This window comes from Drosophila mojavensis, unplaced genomic scaffold, assembly GCF_018153725.1.
Source record: "Drosophila mojavensis isolate 15081-1352.22 unplaced genomic scaffold, ASM1815372v1 contig_74, whole genome shotgun sequence".
Taxonomy (NCBI): Eukaryota; Metazoa; Arthropoda; class Insecta; order Diptera; family Drosophilidae; genus Drosophila; species Drosophila mojavensis.
The window spans coordinates 16,357,596-16,369,381 of NW_025318899.1; the positions used below are offsets into that span (position 1 = coordinate 16,357,596).

The window sequence follows — 11,786 nt, forward strand, 5'->3', positions numbered from 1 at the left end:
TAATCAGGGTTTAATTATGAATATAATCACATCTCTTGGCTAATTATTCACTGCTGTGTCAGATTGTGTCAAAGTATGATTAGGCATTTCAATCCGTATCTGTGAAATGTTCCGATTAGATCTTTCAGCTCTCGATTGCTGCCGGGTGGCTGCTCGCTCGGGTTATCTATTGGTCCGTTGCGAACGGTTTTTGCTCTTAAGTGTCAAACACACCGATAGGGAGTAGACTTGTTAATTGGTTTGTCGTGCGGCCTAAGCACTTAGCGCTGCTAGAAATGAGAAGAAAATATTAGTTCAAAAGAAACGCATTGAAAGCATCCCAAGCCGGAAGTATTGTAGACAAATTTTCACAACTAACTGAAAGCCGTAAAGCGAGAAAAAAATATAGACATTTTCAAATGAGAAACAATAGAGAAAAGAACACTAATTAAAACGTGTCTAATTACATCTGAGACTTATTAAAATATCTTGAGCAAGCTTCACGTATTCACATTATGTGTCCTATTTTTTAGGCTTTAATCAGAATATAAATATTTATATTTAATATGTCAACATCATCAAATATGAGAGTCAATATGTATTTTTTGCTACAAACCAAATATTATCAGGCTTATCTGCGGATCGTAGCGGTAGCTCATAGTGGAGCAATATGGGGTCAACGGAATTGTATAATATGAATCACAAATATCAGCCAAAATATATAGTATATTACGTCACATATAATTTATTCCAAATTTGGCTTATCTATTGCCATTGATATAATATGTAAATAAAAACTAATTATTTAACATGGAGCTGCGAAATACTGCCACAATTCGTGGCAGCCACCAGATTGATGAGTCAAGGCAGGTTAACGCGCCCCTTTGCCCACTTCCCGACTCAATTCGCGGCTAAAACAAAAAGCCAGAAGAAAGACTGATTCGAGCACAAAAATCAAGCGATTTCTGCAACAGATTCGCCAATATGCCATTTCGACTCTGCATCAATTCGCCAATTTCAATTTCACAAGCTACCAATACGCAGTGCTGTAACAACGTCAGCGGTAAGTGCTATTATTATTATTAATATTGCTGTTGCTGTTGTTGTTGCTACTGCTGTTGCTGTTTTTGGCTGGGCGCATAATATTTTGTTCGTGATCGGCATTGGACTGAGCGAAAATTTTGGTTGAGTTCAGTTTGTGGCCAGCGCGCGAGCGAACAACACACGGCGCGGCGAATCGTCTTGCTAGAGCGAGACAGCGTATTGTAAGTGTAAGAGTGAGAGCGGAAGTGATAGTCGAAAAAACATTTTCAAAACAAAACAAATTTCAATACGAACTGCTCGAGCCGGTCCAAGAGGTATTTGCGAGTTTCATCAGCAAAGCATTTGCACATTCGCACAATACAATAGAAATTAGTTCCATTATTTTTCACTAAAATAACAATCAATTAATATTGCAAAACACTTGTCGCTCTGGCAAATTTATTGCAAATATTATTTGAAAATTAATTAAATTGTGTCAAGTTTTTGTCAATGGCAAAGCGCATGCAAATAAATAATTGTTATGCTGCATGAGCTTTGTGGGACGCGACTCTTGATGGCCAAGGTCAATGGCTACTCTACCAAGGGAGTGAGAAAGACAGAGAAAGAGAGAGAAAGTGAGATAGAGTTGTTAAACTTAATTGTGCATTTGGGCATTAAATATGTAAAAATTGCTGCAGCTGATGAGCTGTGCAATTTTATATAATTAGAAACGGTTATAGCTCGACCCAATTGATTGTTGGGTATTAAAAGTGTTCAATGCAATCGGTGAGACTTGTAAAATTAGAATTTTCGCTAGCTCAGATATGTAGTTGAATACGAATACCTATATAATATATGTGCATCCACAATTGATTGATGGCAATTATTTTGAGTTCTATAAAATTGCTATCACTATTTTAGCTGCGAATCGAAGAGTGAAAACGTGATAGAATTCAGTTGAATTGTATAAATAAAACTTAAGTGATTTTTTGTTTGGTTTACTATAATTAGAGAATATTAAAAGCATACAATTTATACATCTATGTATATAAAATATTCTCATTTAATATATATAGGGCAACAGCTTAGCTTAGCTCAAAGTACAAAAGAATTTAAGATTTTATACATGTTTTGTTAGTCTCTAAAATAAATTAGTGAACTCCAGCTGTAATGCCATAGTGTATTAAAAATCTTATTATTTTTAGAATTTTTAACGACTGGAAATAGCTAAACGTATTTTACAAAAATATGTGCATACCCAATTAATTGTAGATATGTTTGTAGGCAACCTTAAAACATACTTTGTTAATCTAGTGTACAGATTCTTTTGGGAGAAAAGAAATATTGAAATATTAATTGAGTGAACATTTAAAAGACTAAAAATTTGAATGAAATAAACGAGATAAATATAACTAAAATAAACATTTATGTTTTACATACATTTCAAAATGAATAGAGTTTGATCTGATATCCCAATTGAAAGTTTATAGTCTTAAAGCTAATAAAATGCTTAGCATTTATAGTTTATAGAAGCCTATATACTCTTTTCAAAAGTTCTTAAGAATATATGCATATACATATGTATGTAAATAATAAATGTATGTATATTGAATATTCTGCTTTCCATTTCTCCCATTTCTTGTATTTTTTAATGCATAGTAATATATACAATATTATATATTCTTTTCATATTGCTAAAATACAATTCAGTTGAATTTTCTGTAAAAAAAAGTACCCAAATTTATAAGCACATCGTTGTGCGACAGAGACAGGTAGAGAATTGAAATTCGATTGTGTGGGATGTTTTGTGATTTCGATTATCGTTGCGTATAACTTTTCCTCAAGTACAAAGAACAAACAAAAAATTGCTAAGCATTTCACTGGCTATTCTTGAATGCGTATTTATAATTTGATTTCATCTGCTGCATTTTGTTGTGGCCTTGTGTAAGGTCGTGTAGCGTTTTATTTACTCTTTCAGCCTTCTTTCATTTTTCCGTATTTTTGTCTCTGTCGTAAGAGTGTTTGTTATTTGAGTTATTTGAAAGCCTCGAGCAGAGCTCAAGTTGTTGCCACATACAGTGCGAGGGACAGCAGCCGTGGCCAGGGACAAAGTTGCGACTCGAAGACTTGTCATGGGTTTTTTCTTTCATCTGCGGCTCTTCGCTTCACAATTTAACTATCTCATTACAGAGCAGCAGAGGTGTACTTCGGCTGGAATTGGTTACACTAAGCGAGCAAAACAAATGAAGTAGTCTTTCGCAGTTTTTACAGTTTGTTAACTTATTTCATTTAAGCGTTAAGTGGGCCAAAAGCGGATTGCGAAACTTTGCCAACTTGCCAACTTGAATGAAAAATCTCTTCAAATTTTCACAAGCTCTTTGGCAACTCCCATTGTTGCTCAAAAGTTGCACAAGGATTATTATTTCCCTCTTTTACACTCATTTTGCTCCATTTTCCATTTGGCTGTTAATTGCAATTTTCATGTCGCCTCATTTGCTTGGTTTATTTATTTGTTCTGTCTGCTCTGCTATGTACAGATAATAAATATCTTCTGAAATGTGTCAAGCAAATATGTCAACTGTGAGCTATCATATTTAAGTAACTAAGACTAATTACAGTGTACATAGATAAGCTCAGATAAGACGATAAAAGTTAAAGCATATTTTAAATAAATAAAAATAATTTAACTTCTATCTGTATCTGTATCTGTATCTGTATCTGTATCTGTATCTGTATCTGTATCTGTATCTGTATCTGTATCTGTATCTGTATCTGTATCTGTATCTGTATCTGTATCTGTATCTGTATCTGTATCTGTATCTGTATCTGTATCTGTATCTGTATCTGTATCTGTATCTGTATCTGTATCTGTATCTGTATCTGTATCTGTATCTGTATCTGTATCTGTATCTGTATCTGTATCTGTATCTGTATCTGTATCTGTATCTGTATCTGTATCTGTATCTGTATCTGTATCTGTATCTGCATCTGTATCTGAGAGTATTCAAATTCTCGACAATTTTGATTGCTATACTTCAAATTTATTAATTATCTTCGTTGTTGTTGTTGTTTATTGCGTGTATTGGCCATTTGCGAGCTGTTAAAAATTGAATTTTTATGACGTTTATTTCACAGGCTTCGTTTACGCACTAAAAAATGTGCTAAACAACAAATTCAAACCCAAATCCGAATTCGAGTTCTATGCTAATTGTTTAACAAAACCATATGAAATATGCTATGGAGTTGTTGTAAATTAATTATAGAAAAATTGATGAGCAATTTGCTAAGCAACTGGTGAAATAAATATATGTATATGTGTATTTATATGCAGATATTTTGTATATATGTATATATATTGTATATAGTATGACTAAAAAGGGCAATTTTATTTCCATGCAATGAAACTTTGCTTTTTGCAGAGCTTTTGGCACGTTTCTGGCAGATGCTCTGAAGGCCGTCGGCTGAGTGGAAATAAATTATATATATATATATATATTGTTTTTCTTATATATTTATTGCTGTGTTTCTTGTCGCTTTTTGTTGTTGGTTTTTGCAGTGCTCATGAAGCTACTGCAACAGTTGGTTATTTTAATTATGGCAAACGACTCGAGTCTCGAGTGCTGCTGGTTAACAAACGGACGACAAAAGCAACAATTGCTTACATAACCAGGCAGACAAGCAAATATACACACGCCCCAGCCATGCCTATATGTATGTAGATGTACCGACATAACTGTGTACATATGTCGGTACACACATACATACAAATATGCATACATATATATGAGCGAAACGTATTTTAGTATGCCCGGTCGCAGGTTGATTATGTTTTCGAAACCAGTTTTTGGGGTGCCTGCAGCCAGTTACCATACTCTCTCACTCTCTCACTCTCTCACTCTCACTCTCACTCTCACACTCTCTCTCTCTTAGTCTCCATCGGCATTTCCATTTCTTTCGCCTGCTCAGTCTTGCATGCTCTTCAGTGGGTCGCCCTAGACTTAGTCACGTGCCTGCTTAGAGCATCAGCAATTCAGCTTCGCTTATGATTTGCATTTTAAGTACGGCTAAAGGTATTTCGAGAATAGTAGAAGACCAGGAAAGTTGAAAGATACTCGATTGAGTTTTAACCAATTACCAACTGCAGTTGATAGCGAAACCTTGCCTCACTCAATGCTCACATTTCAAATATCAAATATCAATATATCAAATATCAAATATTTCAATTGATCGATGTTCCTATGGAATTCTCAAGAATTCCTTTGAGAAATATCTTCAAGCAGGCACATGTGCTAATTGTTATTGACGTTTGGACTTTAAGACTGAGGGCGTTACACATAAATCACTTCCGATAATTATGAGGCTTATCAATTTTCTCACAGCACTCACAAATTAAATGTCGAATCACACACTGACTAGACTACTGCAGAAGTTTGCCAACTGAAGCACCTTGTTCGACCAAGTGTAATCAAACGAAGAACAGATAAGATTCTTGAATTACGAAGGGGACTTAATTTTAGTTTTTATGCTCATTCACTCAACTGATTTGTGAATCACTTTTTAATTTATGTTTAATCTGCAATGTGACTCACTTTAAGCAAAGGGCATTCGCTAGTCGTGCAAGGCAGATACCTATATCGTAGCTTGTCTATCGCGTGCCGTTGTCAAGCTATTGACCTGTCTTTAATTTCTTATAATGTAAACATTACAAATGACTTTCATCCTATTCTGCTTCATGAATATTATATCTATGATCACATGACCACAATAAATAAAAGCAATTGAGGCGCTTAACTCTTTCATAGTCAATGTCAGCAATTCAATTGGCTCACATCGAAGGAAAAATGAAAGAAAGAGGATTTAGTGGGACTTAATTTACGTACGAGAAAAACTTGCGAAAATTCCAGGAAAAAGTACTTTAGTTTGCTATAAAGACTATATAAATATTCGATTTGTTAAAAGTGAAATATATTCCACTAAAATCAACATATTCTAAAAAGTAAACTTTAGGAAAGCACTAAAGTTCATGGTCCCGCATTTAATTCTCTCACACGTCTAGACATTTGTTTAGCATCAGTTAACGGAAACAGATTAATTATCAATTGTTTAGACTGTGCTGCCCCGAACGGCCTTTGGATTGGCTAGCAAAAATTAAACAATTCCTTTGGAAATTTGTATTTCTCTTCTCCTTTCTAGGTAATTGGCATTGCAGTCTCTGGTTAACTCAACACTTTCTCCGGTGGAAGTATTCGGCATTCGGTAGACGGCAACGGAGGCGGATGCGGGTGTCTAACAGATTGCGCAAACTTTGAGATACATTTATGAGCGCCAAGAAAACGGCAAAAGCCAGCCTCGTACGCCGGAAGAGTAGACGCATCTGTTAACAGGCAGTCGCACAGTTCGGTTTTAGTGATAAAATGTGGAGTGCGGCGAGCTGAAGTGAAACAAAGTAGAGAAAAGAAAAGAAGGCAAAAGAAAATAGAGAAAAAAAGCACACACAGACACGCACACACAGACACCCTGTGAACATAAAAGCAGCAAAAGTCAGGAGCAAAGCCGCCAGCTTAAAACTTGCCCTAGTTCGAATTTATCATAAGTTCACGCACACACACTTACACACACGCACGCATCAAATAATAAAAATATGAGCTCCCGCGAGGACTTTGAACGGCTGCGGCAGCAGGAGCAGGAGCAGCAACTCAAACTCGAACTGGAATTGCAGCAGAATCACTCCATCAGCATGCACAGCCATCCCTTGCTCTCCGAGTATTATACATGTGAGTAAAACTTACAAAAAAAAAAAAAAAAAAAAAAATGCTGGCTCATCTGCATAAATAATAGAATGCTAGAAAAAAACTCGAGCTCAATAAAGTTGAAAGTTGTTAAAGTTGCATGAATATTACTCACAGATCAAAGTTTCCATGTGACTAGAACAAACTACACTGAGTGAGCTTGATCGATTTACGCCCTGAATATCTAGGCTATTTATGGCTAGATAAGACTTGTTAACACTAAGATCGAGCCGCATTTTTCTGTCATTCACTCACTTGTACAATAATCTCCTCTTTGCAACCTCTTCAGATATGACGGCCTTTGTCTCGCTGGCCATCTTCGTGGCCGCAATGCTGACCATACTAAACATTTCCATATATCTGACCACTGTGTCGCGGCTGCGTCGGCATCTCAACAAGCCGCTGCTGGTGCCCTCCATTGTGATGGTCAGCCTGTATCCGGTCATCTCGGTGGCTGCCTTGGTCACCATACTGGTGCCGTACTCCTGGTTCATCTGTCACACAGTGATGCACGCCATGTTCATGATAGGCGGGCCCGTCTTTCGTATGCTGCTCTTTCGCTATGTCGAATCGGAGCAGAACTATCTGAAGGAAACATCCGGCGAGCCGGTCGCATTGAATACACCGCCCTGCTGCTGCTGCTGCCTCTGCCTGCCCATGGTGGTGCCGACGAAGACGAAGCTGTGCATCTCCCGCTACATGGTCTGGCAGATGCCCTTCTGGCAGGGCGGCATCATGTTGGTCATGAACATACTCTACTATCGCGATATTACGCTCTATCGTGAGGTGGTCTTCTTCTTCATTCCCTTCATCATAGCATCCATTGTGCTGGGCGCCTGGTCGCTGCAGATCACGGTACGCATGATAACCAAGCTCCACGGCGACTATCAGCTCAGAAAGAAGATGTTCTGCCTGCAACTGATTGTGCTGCTCTGCAAGCTGCAGTACCTGGTACTCTACGAGCAGCTGAACTCCCTCAAGCTGGGCGGCGAATATCCCATCAATCACACAATTTACAAGCAGAGTAAGTGCATCTAGAGATCATTGTGTGTGGTTTGTACAGCCATTAAGTTTCTATTTTTCTTTCATTCTGCAGCCATCATCAATATCCTGATACTGGTCGAAATGGTACTGGTCTCCATGTTGACGCAGAGCGCCTATCGCGTACCCATTCAAGTGCAAATCGACGACTCGAATCGCAAATGATAGAATCGCGAGCTTTAGTTGGTTAGTGACACGAGTTGTATAGCAAAAGATTGTGATAATTTAATAAAGACAAATTAGTTTACAAATAAATAGAGATCAAGTTTAGAAAATAATAAAAATATGGCCAAAAACTTATTGAAACATGGCAATGATTGATATGAAAATATTCCATTTATAGAGACACAACAAATTTATTGTGGCACACAACAATTTGGACACCTGCTGCTAACTGCTGTCTTCTGAATTTCTGCCAATAAAAATCCAATTTATGGCAATATAAATGGCCGAGCCAAAATATTAAGCAAGGTTATCCAGTTCATTTTAGTTGCATTTAGTAGACAATTCTAATGCCCGGCTACTGTCACAATTCCTTAGGCTGTAATTCAAATGAAATGGGTCGAATCTCAGCTGCCTTGTTGGCCAAATAGCCGACCACAAATCATGTGTCTTCCCGGTTCCTGCCTGAAGTGGATGGAGTGTCCAGTGTCCAGTGTCTTGCCCGGCTCAAGCCTGAGGGCTCCCAGGACACGCGTGTCGCGTTTAGCTCATAATTCTCAATGGCCTCAGGGGGCTGGCGTTGGAGCTGGAGTTGGGCTTGAAGTTTGGGTAGCGCTTTACATTTTTCAACAAAATTGTATGCGGCTTAGGCTGCATGGTCTAGGCGCCATAAAAATACAATAAATAAGTGTTGTTTTTTATTTATTTTGTTTTTGGCTAGATAGCCTTTTTCGGATAACTCAATTGCCGTCGTTGGGGCATAGCTGGGGACTGGCCAGGAGGCGGCCACCAGCCGAGGAGAACAAGGAGCAAAGGCACGAGAAAAACAAGAGACAGCAACAGCAACAACAACAACAGTAAGAGCAAATGCGTGTTGTTGCGGCAGTGCGTTGAAATTTATGATTTATTTGAAAAGAAAGTACATTGTGCGCTGCCAAAATAAATCACATCGAAGACGCTGCCAGGGCGCTGGCAACAAGAAAAGAACGCCAGCGAACGAGAATCAAATAAATAATGTGAAACAGTGCAACAACAGGTTCGGCCACTCGAGCAGCGCAAATGCCCTAACATTTAATAGAAGGAATAGGAAACCTTTGCAATTGAGACCAAAAATAAATATTGTATTGCCTACTTTTAAGCTGAAAATAATTTCAGTTGATTTGCGATCGCCATCGCATCTAATATATTTTTTGTTGCATACTTTCGTGCTGAGATATAATAAAATATATATAATTTCAGCACGAAAGTATGCAAGGGAAATTGTACAAATCTCGTACTGCTCTAGAGCAATTCCCCCATGTACTATGTGTGTTGCAAGCAGCTGGGCCAAACTGTAATGCCGTTGGAAAGTGTTTTTATCGAGGTGCTCGTTTTTGGGGCAGCAATAGGGCCACAACAGTCAAGTGCCTTGGTCGGTCGCTGTTATCTTATCGTCCTTTTATGATGTACACAACGCCGCTGAGCGCAGCAATGAAAAGCCTTTGCCAGCGAGCGAACGGCAGCCCTATAGTCGTCCTTTTCCCCTAGTGCCAGGGCATACTGACAGCTCTTGTGTCTGTCTACCTACTTATTTGGAGCGGAGCTGTCGGTTTTTATGAAGACGCTTGTTTACTTGGTCTCCGCAACGGAGTCGTCGAGCTGGCTGCCTTGTCTGCCTTGTCTGCCAGCCCTGCTCGACTGGCAAGGCAAGTAAATCAGATTAAGTACCCGCTGCTCATTTTGATGAGTTGCAAGTGCCGACGACGGCCAACGAGAGGATGAAGACGAGTACGCGGTACGCATCCAGATTAGGTGGCAGCGGGGATGCAATCCTGTGCGGCTTTTTGATTTCAAATTGGATTTTTGCAACGGATATGTGTGCGCGTGCCACACACACACACACACACACACATACGCACACACATCACTCATGTGGAGAGTGCAGAAAAAAATTTAATTAAAATTCGCACAGCAATGTTATTTAAGCTATCGAATAAAGGAGGCACATATGGCGCCCTTTGTTGTGCGTTTTCTTTTTTCTTTGTCTGTTTACAGCAGAATCGAACTAATTGCAACAAAAAAGCAAAAGAAAAACTGTTGGGGCTTTTTTTTAGATACATAAAATATTGCTATACGAAAAAGATATGCTTGGCTTGGATTACAAATGTGTTAGGCCAAAGCTAATCAATAAATTAAATTTTTATATTTCTAGAATTTATATATGTATTAAAGCAAGAGTTTGCTTGCTTTGTTTCTACTTTTTTTTGCAGCAATTTACATATTTCCCTAACATTAATAAAATATTATAGCACATTTCATCTAAAGCACAACGCAGAAAAAAAAAAAAAGATAAATTTTTTCCCTATGCCCGCATGAAATAAGTTGGAGAAATGTCGACGCCCACTTGACGGTCTACGTCTGCTTTTGGCGCTGCGTCTGCTGCTGCTGCTGCTTCTTCTTCTTCTTCTCCTTCATCTTCTGCCGGCAATGTCTGCACTGCTCGGCATGTCCAAACACGTTAGGCCATCAGCTGACACAACACAGCAGACAAACAACAATAGCAACAAACAAACGTTGAGCCTGTCAGACAGTGTCTTATGTCACTGTCCATTAGACGCCAAAGGCGAGCCAGATCAAGAGAGTGAGGGTGAGTGGGAGAGAGAGAGAGAGAGAGAGGGACTGCTGGTTCTTTAAGCTGCCTATTGAATTGCTAACGGTTGCAGGAATATTCATCGAATTGCTATGGACCTACTAGGCTTGGGCCCCAGGCATGACTTATGCGAAAGATAAATTTCATGGCTGCTTGAGCGCGAAAACACTTAGACAAATTAAATAATGCGCATACGCCATGTTGTGCGGCTGTTGAATTCAACAAATAGAAATTATAACACAATATTTGTCATTCACAGACAATTTAACAGATTCCACGATGATGCGCCACTTCTGCCAAGGCATTTTATGATTATTGACTTGACTCGACTCTCGCTTTTTATATTTTCTCGCTTCGCTTTTTTTGTTTTTTTTTTTTACTTGTTTTTTGTTTGCCGCATTCCCGTTATGTCTTATGGCTTTTGTTTGTTTCAGCATTTTGAGTATTTATGCCTGTTCTTTGTTTAGGGCTTTTGCTTCCTTAATTCAATCGCTTGCTTCAGCTGTTTGCCCATTTCACTGGTGCTAAGTAAATCAGTTTTATGACCTTTTTTCGCTCGTGCCTTTAGCTGGCTGCGTCGTAAAATTGCGAATGCCAGTGCCTTATGCTTGATTGATTTCATGCCAAACTTTCCCTCGAATTGGCAAGGCTTGGATTCATTCTTTTTCCACCTTCTTACAGGCGGAATTGACACGCTAGAAGCTTAACGCTGTAGCTGCTTATTGTTGGTATTTAGAAAACCATAAAGTTTCCTCTCCTTTTTTTTTTTTTTTTATTATTAATAATTACACTTGATGTTAAAGTTTTTAAAGTATTTAAGTTTGATTTGATTCTCGCACATATACTGTGCGTAGGCAGTGTAGCTGACTCTGTTCGACGCTCTCCGTCAAGGTTGACTGCTAAGAAGAAGAGTGAATAAGTTTACTTAGATTCTCAACTATGTACAAGCGACAACTTAAAGGAAGTTTAATTAGTAAAGTTCAATATATGAAAATTCGGTTTTTGTATCTCAAAATTCTCTTATATTCTCTTATTCAGCTAGTGTCTCGCTTACATAGCTGCGTCCTACCCAAATTCTGAGAATGTCAGATTTCTAGCTAAAGCTTGCACTACTATGCTTTATCATACTTGCTTTATTATACTTTATTCTCCACTAATTGTAA

General features: G+C 38.4%; 1 protein-coding gene across 3 annotated transcripts; it reads left to right on the forward strand.

Annotated features, from left to right (window-relative positions):
• The first annotated feature begins 1,172 nt into the window (after positions 1-1,172).
• LOC6582741 (organic solute transporter alpha-like protein) lies at positions 1,173-8,087 on the forward strand. Of its 3 annotated transcripts, none has more exons than XM_015162574.3 (4): positions 1,173-1,244; positions 6,196-6,776; positions 7,081-7,815; positions 7,888-8,087. In XM_015162574.3, exons 2-4 carry the CDS (start codon positions 6,644-6,646, stop codon positions 7,995-7,997), a joined length of 978 nt encoding a protein of 325 aa, XP_015018060.1. In that variant the 5' UTR covers positions 1,173-1,244; positions 6,196-6,643; the 3' UTR covers positions 7,998-8,087. The 3 variants fall into 3 exon arrangements, with proteins under 3 accessions (XP_015018060.1, XP_002008432.1, XP_032587324.1); XM_002008396.4 differs by having other exon boundaries at positions 1,186-1,337; XM_032731433.2 differs by lacking the exon at positions 1,173-1,244 and adding an exon at positions 5,814-5,878.
• Positions 8,088-11,786: the final 3,699 nt, after the last annotated feature.

Coding starts and splice junctions, on each gene's coding strand:
- LOC6582741 (XM_015162574.3), top strand. CDS start 6,644: ATGAGCTCCCGCGAGGACTTTGAACGGCTGCGGCAGCAGGAGCAGGAG. Junction 6,777..7,080: donor GCTCTCCGAGTATTATACAT/GTGAGTAAAACT, acceptor CAACCTCTTCAG/ATATGACGGCCTTTGTCTCG. Junction 7,816..7,887: donor TCACACAATTTACAAGCAGA/GTAAGTGCATCT, acceptor TTCATTCTGCAG/CCATCATCAATATCCTGATA.